Here is a 19,474-nt window from a genome sequence, read left to right on the forward strand (position 1 = left end):
TGCTGACTATCCCACAAAAGTTTTGGTTCAAGTCTATCAAAATAGTCCCTTTTTGATTTTTATCTTTTTGTATTTTAAGCCCCGCTATAATTAGCTTAAATTTCAAACTGAAAAGTCCTTTTGAACAAACAAACAAGCACCCCTGCCCCAAATTTCTTATCTTCAAAATGGGACATTTCAACAATTTTGAAACTTTTTTCAAACATTTTTTTTAAAATAAAAGATTACTCCAAATGGACCCTTTCCTGAAAACAGCTTTTTGGTTTTGCAGAATCAACATTTTCTGATGGAAAAATATTTTGTCAAAAAATTCCCAACTAGTTCTAATCACAGGTGCTTTCCATTTCTCTGCTTCTGTTGGAAGACACGTGGCTGGAAATTGAGGATGTCTGAATGCACCAACTCACTGGGTGATCCAAATCCAAGTCTGGGTCAAACTTGGTGACCAAGTGGTGACACTTGTCCAGTTCAGAGATTTTTCTTGGAAACCAGTAAACTGTAAAGAGAAATAAGACCATAGAAGTGAATGTTAAGCTAAGTATATCTCATGCCAAGTGGAGGAGATAGTCATAGCACACACATGACCAGATGTGGCACATGCATAAACACATGACCACATCAATTCCAAATGATTTAATTGCTCATGACACCGCTGTGCTTCAATGACTATGCTCCATGACTGCCCATGAGCCTGTCGTATGGTACACCTATCTCACAGCCAGATATAATAAACTGACCTCCATCACATGAGCAAACATGACTTCCCTTTCAACCTCCCAGCACAATGACAGTTTCTGACACAAGGAAACTACTTGGAAAAAAACTGGCTTTCACTCTTAGCAGCTTCACTCTCCCAAGGGTAAAATAATACATGGTCACTGTAAGACACCTAGGATCCTGCATGACCCCCACACACCTCTCACTGCTTCTGTTGATGAAGCTCAGGTACATCAAGGATTAGGTGATAAGGGAACAAATCCATTTTACCAGCCTTCCCAGGCTTGAATGTACATAGGGAACAATCATCCAATGACTTGGACCAGGCTATTCACCTGCATCGCTAGGTCAGAGAGAGATCATGCATCACTGATCAGCTAACACTGAAGGGATGGAATTACAAGGAATGCAGGGAGATAATAATGGCTCCAGATTAGCAGAGTGATACCTAGGACCCAAGGCATATGATCTTCTGACGCCAGGTATAGTAAGGAAAGCCCCCATGACTGATCACTTTTCCATCATCCCATCTTCTGCTCTCCTTTCTCTTTGTACCTGTTGGGCACACTTAGCCAGAGTTGTTCCCTATCTAGTCCAAATATAAAGGCTGAGCCAATATCCTGTTTAAATCACTTACCAATTCTTGGAGTGCTGGCATCTCACCAGAAAAAAAATTAAAGCTCTTAGTGACTTTTCCTGATGAACCTCCAGGGCTACCTTACCCTTACCACCCACCTAATGGCTTCTCCTGGAATGAAAGCTGAGAGGAAGAGAGAAATCCTCTGATCTTAGTGCTGTATCAAAGTAGAATTCTTGCTCAACTAGAAAGGATTCATTTTACTAGCCCTTACAGACAATCAATTGGTCACTAGTGTCTCTCTAGTGTAGAAAGAGCACCCTCCAAACACATGGGGTTACTGACACATGGATAGAAAGGTCAGAAATGTAAAACAGACATCTGGCTAGAATATGCAGGGTGGAAGCTGTACCGTGCTAGGTGTTGGGTATTACATTTCTAATCCTGATGCTATTCGGACCTGGAAGAAGGAATCAGACACCTCTTGAAAGGGGTAAAGGTGAGAGAGAAAAGATGGGATCTGAGGAGCTTGCTGGGAGGAGTATTCTGGTCTAGTCTAGTCTATTCAGACCCCTGGCATGTGAGTGCTGAAATCCCTGGGCCACGGTTTCTAAAGCTCAATCTTCATGTTAGACTTGGGGGAAAAAAATAAAACAGCTGCAAGTTCCTTACATTTGTCTTCCTTAGTGCTCCTCACATCTTCTGACACCCTTTTGATGGAGCTCATGAGAGTGCTGACATCGGAGCTATGGACTTCACACCGTACAAAATATTCCAGCTCAGTGGTCCCGGCCCGAGGCTTCCTGCTGGGCCTTGTCTCCAGGTGGTGAATTTTAGCTTCGAATGTCTTTGGAGGGTGGAAGAGGGGAAAGATATAATGTAAAAATACAGGCTCTGATAACATTGCATTGCAAACATTCCAGCGGGTGAAATTAAAGTGGAGAAGAAAGTCCAGAAACACAAGCTCTTTCCAGGATGCCTGTGGGGTAGGAGCATGGGTATTTCTGATTCTGAGCTGGGAACTCCTGAAACTAGAACAAGACACTTTCCCGTTAATTCCATCCCTTTTGTATACTGTAACGTGAGTAGGTTGAAATTCTACGACTGAAACATTTTCCCATTACAAAATGCCATTACATCATAATGGACATTTTCTGCAAGATTAAACCGCATTTTGTAATGTCAAAAATTTTGCGCAATAAAATGTGAACCATGATGACATATTTTTCAATTCTCCAAATTGGGAGAATCAAAATGAGAAAAATTATTTTGAAACAAAATGTCTCATTTTGAAATGGTGATTTGAAACAAAAATTTTGCTTCAATTTAAAATGTCAAAAATTAGCCTTTCCTATTTGAAATTTTTAGAATTTTTTTAATGAACTTTTTCAGTATTTTGGCTTTTCACTCTGACTCGGGTAAAAAGTAATTTCTAAATGGCGGCATTTCCTGTAGGTGGAATATTGCCCTCCTCAAACTGTTCTAATTGTTACCAAAGTGATGAGGCACCAAAGTCAGTCAAGAAGCACAAGTTCTCGGCTCAGAGTGCGCAAACAAATGGCTGCAATTTGTTGTACTTGCAGAACCTTATTACTTATGTTGAACAGCTGCAGTACACATAAGGAAGTGACATTCCACCAGTACACTTCCTATCTCTCAAATGCCTATTATGGGCATGGAAGTCAGCCAGTGTTACTCAAAAGGAAGCAAAACGCGAAGTGAGGAGCTAGCTTTCATTTACCAGGCAGTGTCTTTGTCCTGTGCACTGGCCAAGGTGCTGAAATAAAGACAGTGAAGACACTGACAATGCTATACATCATTTATGAGTCGTCTTTTCTCTCCGAAAGAGCTACAGGGTCAAACGCACTGAGTGGCTCTCTCTTTCCAACACACAGTCAGTTTTTCATATGTTACACCCAACTCCTCTGAATTCCTTAAGGATCTCATACCACAGCTACGAAATCTCAGTCAAGGAAATTCCTTCACAGACTCTTGTCAAAAAAGCTACCGGCATCTCTCAAGAGTAATATGAAGAACCACCACCTCTGTCCTTTCTCACCACCCACACGAGCTAGCAGGTCTGCATGCTACTTCCACTGTCTTCCCATCCCCTCTGAGCCTGGAAGCAATATTCTCACTCTAATCTCCAGCATGTTAACAGGTTGTGATACTGGTTGGCCATTGGGCTGGCTCACAGAGCATTGTGATTGGTTTAGCTTCACTTCCAATACCTTGACTCCTGATACATGGAAGATCTAATAATTAACTTCCTTCAGCTCCATTTGGAGTTAATTACTAGACAGTTATGAAATCATAAATAACGGAAAGATTCCTCCTTTGGCTCCTGTTATCTTTGTTACCCAACAAAGGGAAGGCAGCAGCATTAAAGGAGATCAGCCAGTGCTCATGTTGCCATTGGAACATCTTGCTTCTTGAGAAGAATTGGAGCTTGGTCTCATGCCCTACCCTCCAATCTCAGTGACAGAGCTAGGTGTGCTGCTGGGTGCTTTGGGTATTGGAGAATCCCAGAGCACCCACTACGAGATCCCCAACAACAGGTACAAACTGGCATAACTCCATTGAAGCTAAATGGACCTAAGATGAGTTACACTAGGTGCAGATCTGTCCCATCATTCTAATTCTTTTATTAAACATGAAAGAGAGAGCCCCAAAAGTCAGACATCTTAACAGAGTTTAACTAGCTTATAAATTAGTCTGTTTCTCACTAGCAGCACTCAAGTGGCCCATTTTCTCTGCTGTTTCCAGACTAACTGAATGCAGGTGCAAGCTAGAGTTTTAACTCAAGCTATCACATTTTTTGCTTATTCCCCAGGCATTTGGATATAGGAAAACAGGCTTCATTTTAGTACATGCGCTGAAATGATTAATTTAGATGGAATAAAGGAGCCCAAAGAGTTAAAAGTGTTAACATGACCCTGGAACGCTCCAACATTAAACAGTTTTAAACAGTTTGGTATACAGAGACCTCACCATGACGAACACTTTATTAATTTTAAAAAACATTTTATTAAAGATATAGAAAAGAAAGAGAGGTAAAGTATCAGAAATGTAAAGTATTAAGTAAGGCTTTTATTGTAACATCCATTGTTCCCTTTCCCTTTAGAAGTAGTGAGTCTTTGGAAGGAAAAAAACAACACTTCATTGACAGTCATTTAGATGCTATTATTGGTGGCAATGTCTGTCCTTCTGAGGAAAAGAGCAGAAGTTAGTTATTATTGCTTTGGTTGTCAAAGTCTGATCCTGCTTCCTTTCAGACAAAACAAAATGAACACAAATAAAAGGGGAGCGAAAAAAAACAGCAAAGATAGAAAATGCAGCTTCTGTCTCTGGTGTTTAATCTTACTTGTGTCCTTACCGAGGGGGAAAAAAACAAGCACCGCACATGGTCTTATTAGCCACTTCAAGACCTGGGAAACTTGTACCAACATCTGGCTGTCTGGGGCATTGCTTTTAGCTGCCTTTCCGATCTCAAAAAGAACAGGAGTACTTGTGGCACTTTAGAGACTAACAAATGTATTAGAGCATAAGCTTTCATGGGCTACAGCTCACTTCATCGGATGCATAGAATGGAACATATAGTAAGTGTTCTCCTACTAGTTTTCGAATGTTATGATTCCTGATGTCAGATTTGTGTCCATTTATTCTTGTGAGTAGAGACTGTCCGGTTTGGCCAATGTACACGGCAGAGGGGCATTGCTGGCACATGATGGCATATATCACATTGGTAGATGTGCAGGTGAATGAGAGCCCCTGATGGCGTGGCTAATGTGATTAGGTCCTATGATGATGCCACTTGAATAAATATGTGGACAGAGTTGGCATCGGGCTTACAACAATGGGGCAAAAAAGACAAGTTTGACCAACTAAACCAGACTCTGATTAGACAGAAGGAAAAAGGAGAGATAGATAGATATGCCTATGTCCCACTCCATGGCAAAAGCTGGAAGCAGATGGGTTGGCTCTGGGGAGGCTGGTGCCATGAGCAAGAGGATTTCACTTCTAGGTCACAGGATTGAGGCAGGCCTCAGGTTGGTAACAAATGAGAGTTAATCTGATTGCTATTGAATGACCTATGTGAAATGAGTTTGGTGGCCTCAGTCCTGCGGACAGATGTTGATATCATCAAGCTCACTCCCACAACTGGCATCTCAGTGGGGAATGACTACTGAAATGATATCAGTCTGAGAGGTGGTCCCTCCAGCTAGGGCGAAGGTCCTTTGGGGGTAGAGGGATGCGATGGGAAGCTTGCTCTGCAGCTGCCCATGCTGTACCTGAGCATTGCTTGGTCTCCAGGGATATCCATTTGGCATCTTTCACCAGCACTTAATTCACTCAGAGATAAAGAGCGGAGAAGGGGGATTGGCCCTTTGCATCCACAGGAAGGTTCTGACAGCTTCCTGGATGTTTTCCCTGGTGCAGGGAAATCTGGCCCTTGCAAACCCACTTCTCTGAATGATGACCCAGCCCTTTCTGAATCTCTGAGCTCTTCAGTAGAGGAAGAGCTGTGATTTTTAGTTAATCAGAGGCAGAATGAGGAGAAGGAACGGAGGCAATGTCACCGATAAATTCAATTTAGGACCATGTTTTTGAATGTACCTACCCACCTCTCTATTACATTGTCCCCCAATAATCAATACCTTAGCATTAATCTGACAGCTCTGATTGCATTACCTATGCGTTGGCTGCATGTAACGCATACAGCAGAGTGAAACCAGCCTCCCTGCAGCCTGTTTCATGATGAGGCAAATGTCATTACACCCGTCTGTTTTCATATCTTGTACCTGCATTGCCAGAGGGATCTGAGAAATGAATCTTCCCCAGTTGTAACTTGACACGCTTGTGGCTTTTAAAAAAAAAACTTTCTCTGTGTCAAGCTGAGAGAGCGCTTCTGCTGAGAGAGCTTCTCATGCAATGAGTAAATTGCCCCAAGAGGAAGCAGGTGCCATTTGAATAAAAGCCACCCTGAGCTCTTGCCTGACTTTTTAAATTGTTCTCTGCTGCTTTGGAATATATTTTACACACACACACACACGCACAGACAGTGTAAAATAAATACCACCCACATCTACTAAGTGCAGGACACTATAAAATTCACAGGATGAGAATCACGCGGCATCTCATGCCAGAGAAGTTATAAATTGCATTTGAAATCTGTTGTTGATACGCTTCTGAGCCTTTTCTGGCAGCCGCAAACTTCCTGGAAAGAGACAGCAACTGTGACCAAGACCAACAGGGCTCTCAAATGCTTGCCTTATGGACGCTTCTGGTCCACAGATCCCACTGCAAAGGCAATATGCTACAGGAACCCAGGGTTAAATACTGTTAGTTGATACATTTCTATCCTGCTTCCATCCATCCTTTCACAAGAGATACAAGGCCACTTGTGGTCATTAAAGATCCCAAGATGCTTTCCATAAGATTAGAAGAGGTGTCCTGATCAAATTTTAGTTTGGGTAATTACTAACTAAACACCCCCCCACACACACGCAATTTCAACTGAATATTTTTTCTTTTCTACCTGTCCTCAACTGTTTTGAAGTGTTGCTGTGTATTGTTAATGATGGTCAGGTTTCACCCCCAGAAGTGGCTGCATTTCACCGGGGACTAAGGTGTTACGCACATACATACATGCATATACAACTTAATTCTCCTCTCATTCACACCACGGAAGACAATGGAATTAAACCTATATAAATGAAGAGACTCAGGCTCATGATTTGTAATCTGCTTTTTAAAATTTCTGCATGAAAGGTTCTATATAAATTCCAATCATTATCTTTGACTACTGGCTAAATAAGCAGCATTTACCTGTGTGAGTTTCCATCCCTGGTACCAATGTCATAGATAATGCTACTTTTGACTGGGAAAGCCCAATTAATTACCATCTCCCTGTGCAATTGTATACATTGGTAAGAAATGCTTCTTGTCATGGGCATATTCAGAATGCAGTAATGAAGGAAATCAATGCAACATTTGAAAGTTTATGGACCAAATTCATCCCTGAGGTAAGTAGGTATCATTGACATCAATGGGCACTATGTTGATTTATGCTCATGCTGAAGTTGGTCCAGTCACTTTGACTGAAGTTTAGTGAGGATATGATTCAGAGATGGGCAGAGCCTTGAGTGAGGGGGTGACTGAGGCTATGTGAGGGAGCTGCATGATTCATTTACAATCTCTGTCCAAACTCTGTAATCTCTGAAGTGTTCCAGGGGTTGCCATAAAGGTGGACAACAGTGCAGAGTGTGGGTCATTAGAGGGCCCCATGAGAGTCAGAGGTGAATACAAATCCACAGTAGTTTATATTTATATTTAATCCACAGTTGTTTATATTTTAGTTGTGCTGGGTACTGGCCCACTCTGGGCAATGTTCAATCAAAGGCAAGCCCAGAGCCTGGAATTACAACCAGAGCATTGTCAGGCAAGGGGTCTGTCTCATTTGTATTGGTCTCCCTGGGGAAGAGTGTGATAGAGACACCAGTAAATGAATAGAGTGTACTGCTTAAGTTAATGCAACCATCGATATTTGAATTCATCCAGTTAAGCCCTGAAGAATTAAATCAATAATTCATACTAGGGAGATCTTAAACTAGACCCTTACCCAGTTGAATTCCTGTGAGTTGGCAGTGTTCCCCCATACTTCCACCCACATCAAATGCAGTGTTCACTGAGTGCAGTACAGGAGGTTAGCCGCTCACCTCCAACACTTTAAGTGCGTGGGAAAGCGATGAAGTCTTCGCTCCCTTAAGCATGAAGAAAAGGTTCAACATGGCCTTCCCATCCTTCTCCTCAAAGACGATCGTTTCTGTGGCCTCTGCAGCATCCGAGGCAGCGGCGGCGGCTGCTGCTTCTCTCTCCTTCCTGGCATCTTCGATGAGGCTCTGCCGTCTACCGATGAACCGTGGAGACTGGAAGGAGAGCAGAGTTAAAAAGCAGCAACCACCGAGGAACAACGGGACTCCCACCACTGGATCCCCATTGTAACCCTCCTTCAAGGACAAGCAGAACCGCTCTTATTGGAGACAACTAGAGCAATCTGGCTCTGCAAACCTCAGTCTAGGTCCAGCCTCTTTTCAAGGTTCTGAATTTGGCAGTAAGTGTAGTCAGGCACTGGAGCTGTTCCACTGCAAAACAGGATCCAAATAATTTGGGTGGCAGAGCAGCCATAGACATTGTTGTAAGTAGGGCCTGATCTCTTGCCCATTGATGTCAATGGAAAGATCTCCCATTGACTTCAGCTGGGGCTGGATCAAGCCCCAAGTGACTCACGCCTTTTCTTCTGGATACAGATTGAGGCACGTCGCCTTTGCAGTTGAGGTTCCCCCAGTTTAGACTCCCTACTGTAGCTAACCAAAAGAGTGTATTTCTTGTATTACTAAGGTTGAGCCTGGGTTTTTGCTCTGGGCATTATGAATTCTATTGTTTTCGTGTGTTGTTTCATAATAAAGAAGCTTCTTCTAGAGCCTTGAGACACCCTGAAACCCTGGCCTCTACTGGAGGCAGAAGTCCAGATCTCACAAATGCCTGCTGCAAGGAGCTGAGTACCTTCAACTCTCATTGGTTTCAATGGGACTCACAGGTTCCCAATGCCTTACAGGGTTAGTCCTCTCATGCTGTGGTAGGTTCCAGTGTAGAGGAAATATGCCAACCCACCCATCTTTTACTTGTGATCCTTTTATTCACTGCCACTGAAAACAGATCTTGGACCCCATTCTCTGTTGATGTAATTGGGCTAGATCCATTTACACCAGTAGAGAAACTGATCCATCCCTTTTTCGCATGTGTCTGATGTGCATTCCCAAACATTGAGGCAGGGGTATGTCTGTGGAGGTTTATGGCCTGCAAATAGCATCTTTTATAGGCTCCCTGGGTTGTCTTTTTTTAACCACTCTTATCAGAGATAATAGTTTCAAATCCATCTGAAATGGCCCTAACTGGATTATAAGAGAGCAAGATGGTCCATCTAGAAACTCCCACCAGGCTTGTGTCTACTGCTCATTATGGGATCATACATTCATGACGTTTTGTTAGGTCTGACTGGAAAAGCTGTAAGTCCATCCCAGCCACAACCAGTCAACCTGGCCTCAGCACACTGCTGGTAATATACCTCCTTCCCAGGGCAAGGCTTAGCAACAGAGTAAGAATGGGTTAAGCAATAAAACTGAATCTTTACCCCAAATTTGAAATGCTATTTATTTCTGTGCTCCCTGATTGCAGGGAAGAGTGGAAGGAGAAAAGCTGTTTCAGCTATTTCTGGCCAGGCTGGAAACAGGAAGCATTGTGAGCACCTAAGAAAACCTGTTCCCAGCCCAGGTTTGCAGGCATAAGAGATTTGTCTAGTTCAGATAAGATGTTGACAACATCCCAAACATTTGGGTGCTTTTCCAAATGGAAACTCTTATTTGTATGACAGTAGCACATAGAGACCCCAGTTCAGCTCAGGACCCAATTGTGCTAGACATTTTACAAGCACAGTAAGAAAGTCCCTACCCTAAAAATGCTTCCCGTCTAGAGGACAAGGCAGACAAAGACTGGGAGAAGTAAAATATTATCCCCATTTTAGAGGTACGGAATTGAGGCACAGAGAGCTTAAGTAGCTTGCCCAATTTTGCACAGGAAATCTGTCACACAGCAGGACCTGAAGCCAGTTCTGAGTCCCAACTCAGGACCTCAAACATAAGCCCTTCTTTCCTCTTGTATTGCAAAATCTCTGAACTTTTTGAGGTTTACCCACCCATAGTTCTTCAGATGTGTTGAATATGCCAACAGGAGGACTAATAAAGGTTAGTCCTACATACAGTAAACAGTCACTGAATATTTTGCTCCCCTACAGCTGGGTATATGTGAGCTTCCTTAGGTGGCTAGTAATACTAAAGCCTGGTTTTAAAGCTTTATAAAATCTCTCACTTCCTTTTTCTCCCCACCTGCTCAAGTGCCTTTATTTAATTAGTAGAGCCAGGTGCAAACCTCACTCACCTGTTGAAAAAAGAGTTCGTAACAGTTTTGAAAGCATTTGTTTTCATAATAGAGAAATTTTCTTTCTCACTGATCGTTTGTTTTCTTTTTTCTTTTTCTTCAAAAAATTGAACATTTTCTACGTCACAATCGGAAGTTTTCAAAATTCAAAATAATAAAAAAAACCCTTAAAACTGTCAGAAGAATCCTACCACATAACTCATCCTATCCACTCCCCGAAACCTGATGATGAATGATGATAACGCAGCATGACAGAAAGAAGACATGACTTATGAAGAAACACAAAGAAGACTAACACCAAGAGACTAAAACCCAGATGGCTACATTTTTCAGTTAGTTTCCACTGAAAATATTTCAAAAATGTCCATAACTCTCCCAAAAGGCTTTTGGGGGGAAAACTTAAAAAAATCTTGCAAAATTTAAACCAGCTCTACCATTCAGCCTTCTTTTTTTTTTCTTTTGTATTTTTAATTTCCTCCACTGACCCAGTGTATTTTCTTTTAAAATCATTCACGCATCTTATATGCAGCCAGTCTCAAAGCTTTCCTCACATTTTAAACACAGGCACTTATCTAGTTTTCTGTTTTATACCATATTTTTATACATCAACCCATGCACCAGTCCCCAGAACTTTTTTTATTAAAAATTCGCTTATATGATGCTATTTGAAGCTTGTCACACGTTTGTTCCTTGCAGTATGAAAGACACACATTTGAACAAATAATCACAGGTTATCTGCATGATCAGGTCTACAATGGGGTATGGAGGACTGGGTATGTGTTCATGTCGAAACAGAAAACTCATCTAACAAATATATTAGGTCCCAATTCAAGAAAGCATCCCCATTTAGGAAGCAGTTAAGCATGGGTTTAAATCCCATTGGAAGTGCTTAAAGTTAATCAAATTAATTTAAACTTCCCACGATAGAAAGAACAAACACCCCTGTGCAACACCAGCCATCTGTAACAAATCAATTCCTCAATGGTCCAAGCCAAGCAATGCTTTAACAAAAAGACACATCTTGCCCTGTGCCCTGAAATTCAACAAACTTTAGCTTTGGCTGGGTAGAGGAAAAGAGAAAGAAGGAAAGAACCACACATGACAGATGTAAATCACAGCGTCTAATGGACAACTGGAAAGGGCTCTGAAAGCATGATCTTGTGTTGTATGAAAATCAGAATAGAATCAGCAGATCAGATCATTGATAAACATCCACTTGACACAAGTTGCTTCCATTCGGTGAGTTATGCTGGCGTTCAGTCCCCAACATAATCAGACATTGACACTGCAGCTTTGCTAAAACTTACTATGTGACACCTCCTCCTCTGCATGATTAAGGCTGGCTTCATGGATGTGCAGCAGACTGCACTGGATCTAAAGGGAATCAGTTTTGTTTCCCTTTCTCCTCTACAGCTGGTTACTAGAAAGAACTGTAGAATCATCCTAGCAGCTGGCAGGCAGTCACCTGAACATTCACTTAGTATGTCTGGGTAAGTTAACAAGATACTAGATTTTGTTTGGGAGGGTCTGCGGTTCGGGGGGGGGGGGACGACATTTGCCTGCCATCTCCACGGCTTATTCTATTCCGTCTGCTTGCTTGCTTTCCATCACACTGGTCTCTCTTTCTTTACCCTCCTCTTTGCTATTTTTTTAGAATGTTATTAACCTCTTTGGCAGTAAAGTTGTAACTCAGTACAGTTGCACAGGGTTTTCATTACCAGTTGCAAATTAGATACACACAAACAAAATTGATTCCTCTTTCCACACTGACTATTCTCCCAGTAATGCTTGGATTTTTTAGGAGTCGTTGTTGAAAGGTATGTTTTGAATCAGCTTGCAGATTAGTTCATCTCATGTGTATTTTAGAATTCTTACTACAGTAAAAAACATTACTTTTGTTCTGTTAAGCATCAGGTTGCTTATTCTGGACTAGATTCTGAATCCATGATTGACATTTTGTGGTACTTTACTCCTCCAACAGCCCCCTTGAAATTGTGGCAACTCAGCGGGACGACTCAGTGTGAATAAGGATGCCAGAGTATGGCCTTCTGAGTTTGAGTAACCACAGCAACTTGGCTTTTCCCCTGCTTATAATTTTCAAGAATCTAGGAAACAGAGCGGATTTTACTTGTTAAGAACATTTACTATAGCCTGGCATACTGATCAATACTGTGTCATTATTTCCTTTTGCCAGTATAGCTTATTTTGTTCAGGAACTGATATAAACAATACTAGCAAAAGCACTTTTTTGCTGATATAAGCTGCATCTCCAGTAAGGGGGTTTGACGGTACAGTTATACCGTCAAACCCTGTTTAGTGTAGACAAGGCTTAGATCCTCAATGCTTTGAGACAAGCGCTGTCTTTTCGTTCTGTTTTTGTACAGCGCCAAGCACAGTAGGGTCCTGCTCCATGATCATCATCATAATAAAGGAAATGCAACAGCTCCTTTAGAACAGGGTGAGTCTGTGGGGCAGGGGTCAGATCACTGACAGGATGTTAAAACACTGAAGCAAGATGACCGCTTGTCCCAGACATAGAGGTCCAGATTTTTAAAACTATATAGACTTTGCTGCGGTCAGCATCACAACACCTAAATGATTCAGGAATCTAAATCTCACTTTCAAAAGGGATTTAGGCACTTAGGAGTCTAAATCCATCAGTTGGCTGTGAGATTTAGACTCTAAAGTACCTAAATCCCTTTTGAAAAAGAGATTTAGATTCCTAAATCAGTTAGATGTTGTGATGCTAAGCACATCAACATCAAAATAGCTTTAAAAATCTGGGCCAAACTCAGTAAAAAGCAGAAATGCAGGGGCAGAGCCTCAGTTGATTTAAATCTGATTAATGAATAATGGGAATGTGGAAACCTTCTGCTAAAGGTGCAGTAAAAAGGATAAACTAAAAAAGAAAAGACAGAGTCTTAAATGTGCATTTCAGATTTGTCATCTGTTATTAAAGCCTAACAATTTCGTTCTGAGCTTTTCCAGGTCCCCTTCCCTTCGAAGGCAACGGTGTTTTGAAATCACTTGAAGTCTGATATAAGCTTGTCAGTGCTGAAAGCAAAGTGAAAAAGGTGGGGGGATGGGAGGAAGGGGTCTATCATAATCCAGGAGCAGCAGCTTTGGTAAAACAGTACTTAAAGCCTTGCATAATGACAGGTTTCAGAGAAGCAGCCGTGTTAGTCTGTATCCGCAAAAAGAAAAGGAGGACTTGTGGCACCTTAGAGACTAACCAATTTATTTGAGCATAAGCTTTCGTGAGCTACAGCTCACTCTCGAAGGTGCCACAAGTCCTCCTTTTGTTTTTGCAGTACTTAAAGTGCTCCCATCAGCAGCCCAGCTTAATTTTTAAATTAGCCCTTTGGGCGGCGGGAGAGAGTCACTAAAAGGGACAAAAGGAGACAACACAATTTCATTATGAGCTTTTCTAAACACCCTTCCCAGGGTGCCATGAAGGAGACAGTATTGCTAAACAAGACCATTCAAGGTCACGTTTGTCATTTAAAGACTAAATACCCACATGAATTGTATTACAGCACCAAATAAACGCCCCTTCATTGTCAGCTCCTGCTGTTACCATAGACAGAGGGATGTTCTTCTGAGCATTAATATGGCAATCTGGAAAGCGCCAATGTTCTAAGAGTTCACTACTACGCCAGCCAAAATATTCTTTTGCTGGTCTAAGTTGCATCTCCACTAAGAGGGTTCTAAGAATTAACTACCTTGCAGTTCACTATGTGCTAGTTGGAAAATGCCAAAGAGAGATATGGAAACGCCCGTGGTTTTCAATGATTGTGTACTACAGAAATCATGCTTCCCTCTTCATTTCCTAGCTCTCCTTCCCTTCTTTCCTAGCATGCTACAGTGTCTAGGAAACTTTTTTGTTGTTTGCACAGTAGCTGATTTTACAAAACACACAGCATTGCACAGAGCGGAGGCAAGGGTGGGTCAGCAAAATACAGAGAGTAGAGAATGGAAAGCTCCATTCCCTGCAAATAACATATCAGAAGTCAAACCCAGTTTTACACACAATATTAAATAACAATTATGTATTGGATTAGATGACCTCGTCTGTCTTTTCTTTCCAGGTCAAATATCTGTGGTTCTGGAAAGTGGTAGGAAAGAGGGGAACTTTAATTTGGGGGGTGAAGTTTATGTGGGGCAGATCTCATCTGACTCTGCTAGGGAAAAGGTTGTACGGTCACTGCTAGGAAAAGCAGAGGGATATTTAAAACAAATATATACTTTACAGCATAGACAAACTCTAAACTTATCTTAAATCCAGATTTTCAATACGTGCTCTTTGCACACAGTAAGATCCATTTTAAAAAAAACTTTACAATCTCCTACCTACCGATAACTGGGAAAAACTATAGAAGGCACTAAACTGAGTTTGCCAAATGCAGGTGCTAATCAAAGCAATCACTTGAGATCCTATAGTGCCCTAACTGGGGGGCATTAGGAAGTTGTTCCATAGGTTGACTGCCCACTGTAATAGACATCTAGAAGAGAGGGAGACTGCCACAAAAAGGGACAAACTATGCATTAAAGGTTTGATCCAACAGGATGCTGCATGCCTTATTGTCTCATTGGCTTTAATGTCTCCTAGGGACATCAGTTGGCGCTAGATGACAAAACTGTTTTTAACTAAAATGCCCTGCATGTCTCTAGTGCCAGGCCAACTGAATCAGTGTATCTGAAACTCACCTGGATTCAGATTTTAAAGGTAGGTTAAGACTCAGCATGAAGTGTTATCTTCCCCTCACTTATAGTTATATTGCATGCGGGATTGTTCCACACACTGAGCCGATGGTCCTAAATCTCTGTGGATGGAAGCAGACCCTGCAGTAATTACATAGTAACAGTTAACAAGTTTGCCTGAATTCCCACCACCTTGTAGCTTCACTGGAAAAAAGAAAGACATGTGTTTTCATTCAATTGGCAAAGAAGAACGCTCTTCGGCTTAGTGCTGTGAAATTAATAAAACCTAGAGAGTGTTTAGATTTTCAAAGTGCATTTTTACCCTAGGGATTCCTTGTTATTCTTGTTTTCGCTCTATTGGTTATTCTAGTTTAAGAGGGCAGTTTTATTATATTATTAGTTAAGGTTATTTGTTTTCCAATATTTATATGTATTGTGTATTAGTTTGTGTGCATGAATTATTGAGGCTGGATTTGATTTCTGATTTGCCAACCCTGAGTGCCTAGATGCATGTGTGCAGTGATGCTTTCAAAATAAAGTGATCATTCTGTTAGTCCATCTAGCTATAGTTGCAGTCCCTTGGGCAGCTTTAGTCATTCTGGAGACTACTGGGTGTTAGTGGTGATGGGTTGGGGGGTTCTTACCATGATGGCCTCGGCTTGCTTGGAGTCCAACTCTGACACCGCCCTGCGGAAGCCTTTGGCTGAAGAAGTGGAGGAGTTGGGGGTTGGCATCCTTGCTGTCGTACTGGCTCTGCTCTCAGCTTTGCCTCTCCTTGCCAGGCTTTTATAGGGCAGGTCTGACGTCAAAGACCCTTTCACATGCCCCCCCCTTCCCCACCTCCCTCCCTTTAGCCTGAGGGGGAGAGAAGAGCGGGGGGGGGGGAGGGATGTGGAGGAGAAAAACGCTTCTGTCCCATTAAATCTAATTGCTACAAAGATTGCAGACACCCTGCCTCTGCAAACCAGCCATCAGCCTTTCTCCTCCTGCACCCAAAAGCTTTCTCTCTGTTTCTCTTTCTCTCCTTCCCTGCAATGGAGTTCACTCCTTGGTCCTGTGTTTATTCTCCCCCACTTTCTTCTCCAGTTTGGGCTACGCTGAACTGAAGTGCTTTAATGCTGCAAAAGAATAAAACCAAGGGAGAAAAAGAGTCAGACCATTCTATCCTTTTTAGTCTGCAGCCCTACAATAATGTAGACAAAATAATAATTAATAATGGAAATGAAATAGGACATGGCATGCTGACTTTGGACCTGATTCTGAGCTCACTTACACCCCCGCTGGTGTAAATCAGGAAAAACTCTGCTGAAGTCAAAAGGGTCAGATCTCCAGATGCAGTAAATTGGCACCGCTCTCTTGACTTCAGCACTGATTAAGACCAGCTGCAGATCTGGCCCAAAGGGGTCAGACTGGTGTAAAACCAGCGTAAATAAGACTAGAATCCTTGGTAGGAGAGAGGGAAGGTTTTTTTAAATTAAGAAATCTAATTGGAACAATAGGAGAAGGATTCAGGGTTTTGCTCCGTTTGCTGTAATTACTCCAAACCCAATGACTCGAAGATCCATGGAGCTATGACGATTCACACCAGCTGAGGGGCTGCCTCAGGGATTTGGTGTTGCTACAACTTCCTTTTTGGATTTATTGGAAACAACTTTTGATCATTTTTAAAAATGGCGTTAATGCCTTTTGCTGGCTTGCAAGCCTTAAGACTGAGAGCCAGCCAGCGTGACGGGTCATTGCACCATTGAAGTCAATGGCATTATGTCAATTTGCATTAGCTGAGGAGGTGTCCCAGAAACGTTCTCTTGTTAATTACATGTGCCGCAGCATTGTAAGACTCATGTTATCTCCTTAATGGGCTCCCAACTCTGGCTGGGAGGAACCATCATCAGCGGAGAGATGATAGGCTAGTCTTGATGGCCTATCCGGTCCTTAGCCTCTCTACTAAGACTGCCAAGTTGGTGCCAATGGTACTGGTGGTTGCCATGTTGTGTCATGGGTACTTCCCCATTGAGATCTAGACTTCCTTCGCCCCATTTATAAAATGCTTGATGTCTCTTGATTGTTGCAGGTTTGTTGTTTGTCATCTACTATAGTTAAATTGGAAAGTACAAAGAGCATGACAAAACTGTATCAGTGCACAGGGATATTTCTGACCAGCGCATTGGTGGATGTACAGCAGCTTAGCTTTCTTGACATCAGAGTTATACCAATTTACACCCACTGAGGATCTGTCCCAATACTGCATACAAATAAATTTCAGCTGAATTTGGTCATTTTGGATTCCAGCTGCCAGCACTAAACACATGCAAATACCATTGTCAGAGGGTGAATTGGCCCATTTACGGGGGAGCAGGGTCCAGGGCACCTGTGACTCAATAGCTGCCTCTCAACTGGGTTTAAATGTACACATCTGTGCCAGAGAAGTGGGGAAGTCAGGAAGGGATAGATGACAGCTGCCTGGGGGCAGAGGAGAGAGAGAAGGAGGTGAATAGTTGAGGGGAAAGAGTACCAGGAAACCAGGAGGAGGGCAATGAGGTAGGAGGAGAGATGAGATAACTGGCTCTGTGGATATGGGGAAAGCAGTGGATGTGATATATCTTGACTTTAGCAAAGCTTTTGATACAGTCTCCCACAGTATTCTTGCCAGCAAGTTAAAGAAGTATGGATTGGATGAATGGACTATAAGGTGGATAGAAAGCTGGCTAGATTGTCGGGCTCAATGGGTATTGATCAACGGCTTGATGTCTATTTGGCAGCCGGTATCAAGCGGAGTGCTCCAGGGGTCAGTCCTGGGGCCAGTTTTGTTCAACATCTTTATTAATGATCTGGATGATAGGATGGATTGCACCCTCAGCAAGTTCACGGATGACACTAAGCTGGGGGGAGAGGTAGATATGCTGGAGGGTTGGGATAGGGTCCAGCGTGACCTAGACAAATTGGAGGATTGGGCCAAAAAAAATCTGATGAGGTTCAACAAGGACAAATGCGGAGTCCTGCACTTAGGAAGGAAGAATTTCATGGACCACTACAGGCTGGGGACCAACTGGCTAAGCAGCAGTTCTGCAGAAAAGGACCTGGGGATTACAGTGGATGAGAAGCTGGGTATGAGTCAGCAGTGTGCCCTTGTTGCCAAGAAGGCCAGTGGCATATTGGGCTGTATTTGTAGGAGCATTGCCAGCAGATCGAGGGAAGTGATTATTCCCCTCTATTTGGCACTGGTGAAGCCACACCTGGAGTTTTGGTCTACCCCCACCCCCACTACAAAAGGGATGCGGACAAATTGAAGAGAGTCCAGTGGAGAGCAACAAAAATGATTAGGGGGCTGGAGCACATGACTTACGAGGAGAGGCTGAGGGAACTGGGGTTATTTAGTCTGCAGAAGAGAAGAGTGAGGGGGGATTTGATAGCAGCCTTCAATTACCTGAAGGGGGGTTCCAAAGAGGATGGAGCTCGGCTGTTCTCAGTGGTGGCAGATGACAGAACAAGAAGCAATGGTTTCAAGTTGCAGTGGGGAAGGTCTAGGTTGGATATTAGGAAATACTACTTCACTAGGAGGGTGGTGAAGCACTGGAATGGGTTACCTAGGGAGGTAGTGGAATCTCCATCCTTAGAAGTTTTTAAGTCTCAGCTTGACAAAGCCCTGGCTGGGATGATTTAGTTGGTGTTGGTCCTGCTTTGAGCAGGGGATTGGACTAGATGACCTCCTGAGGTTTCTTCCAACCCTAATCTTCTATGATTCTATGAACCGTGAGCTGATCATGATGAGTGCAAAGGAAAACAGTTGGGAAGCTTGTGAAGTGGTCCCAAGGAAGAGTGAAAGAACCAGCACTGTCAATGTAAGCTGGCCGCAGAAGCAAGCAGTTGATCCTAGAGGGAGGTCCCAAGGAGCAGAGGTAGGATTCACAGCAAGGAAGCCTGGGGAGCGTAACACTGCAAAGTGACCTGAGTGGAGTGCTGTGGGAAGAACCCAAGAACGAGGGGTTGGTCCTGGGGGAAGGTTCCTCTGAGCAGGGATAGGAATCAAAGGTGAGGAGTCCTGGGGCAATAAAACACTCTGAGGAGATCCTCTTTCAGCAGACCTAACTTGGGGCTATGGGAGAAGACTTGTGGGAGAGAAGTGGGTCTTGGAATTCTCAGGTCGGAGGTCTGGAGAGTGGGGCCATGGCTCAGGGCAAAGGAACTTGGGTTGGCTAGTTAATGACTCTTGAGTGGGTGACCTGGGAACGGTGACCTTTGTATGGGATTGGAGAGCTGCTACATTGTAATCCTTATTTTACTTGGGTGGTTTTGAGGGGAATTGGTTTTACTATTAGGGATCTGTGGACCGTGGCACTTTATATGAATGAAAGGATTTGAATTTGCCATTAAGAAAGACAATATTCCTTTGCACATCTGGAGAAAAGGGAAGCTGAGGAAGACATATGGTTATGCCATGGCTTGCTGCAGGAGATTGGCTTTAGGAGGGGCAGCCTCAAAACA

At 42.9% G+C, this 19,474-nt stretch overlaps 1 protein-coding gene across 1 annotated transcript in view; it reads right to left on the reverse strand.

Annotated features, from left to right (window-relative positions):
* TH (tyrosine hydroxylase) overlaps positions 1 to 16,110 on the reverse strand; it is a 32,576-nt gene extending 16,466 nt beyond the window's left edge. The window contains exons 1-4 of the mRNA XM_007062963.4: positions 15,637 to 16,110; positions 8,014 to 8,223; positions 1,967 to 2,141; positions 408 to 496 (exon numbers count right to left, since the gene is read on the reverse strand). Of these exons, the coding sequence (XP_007063025.2) occupies positions 408 to 496; positions 1,967 to 2,141; positions 8,014 to 8,223; positions 15,637 to 15,726 (564 nt within the window). The 5' untranslated portion in view covers positions 15,727 to 16,110. The remainder of the gene's footprint in view (positions 1 to 407; positions 497 to 1,966; positions 2,142 to 8,013; positions 8,224 to 15,636) is intronic.
* Between the last annotated feature and the right edge of the window lie 3,364 nt (positions 16,111 to 19,474).

This window comes from Chelonia mydas, chromosome 6 (genome assembly GCF_015237465.2).
Source record: "Chelonia mydas isolate rCheMyd1 chromosome 6, rCheMyd1.pri.v2, whole genome shotgun sequence".
NCBI classification, from domain to species: Eukaryota; Metazoa; Chordata; order Testudines; family Cheloniidae; genus Chelonia; species Chelonia mydas.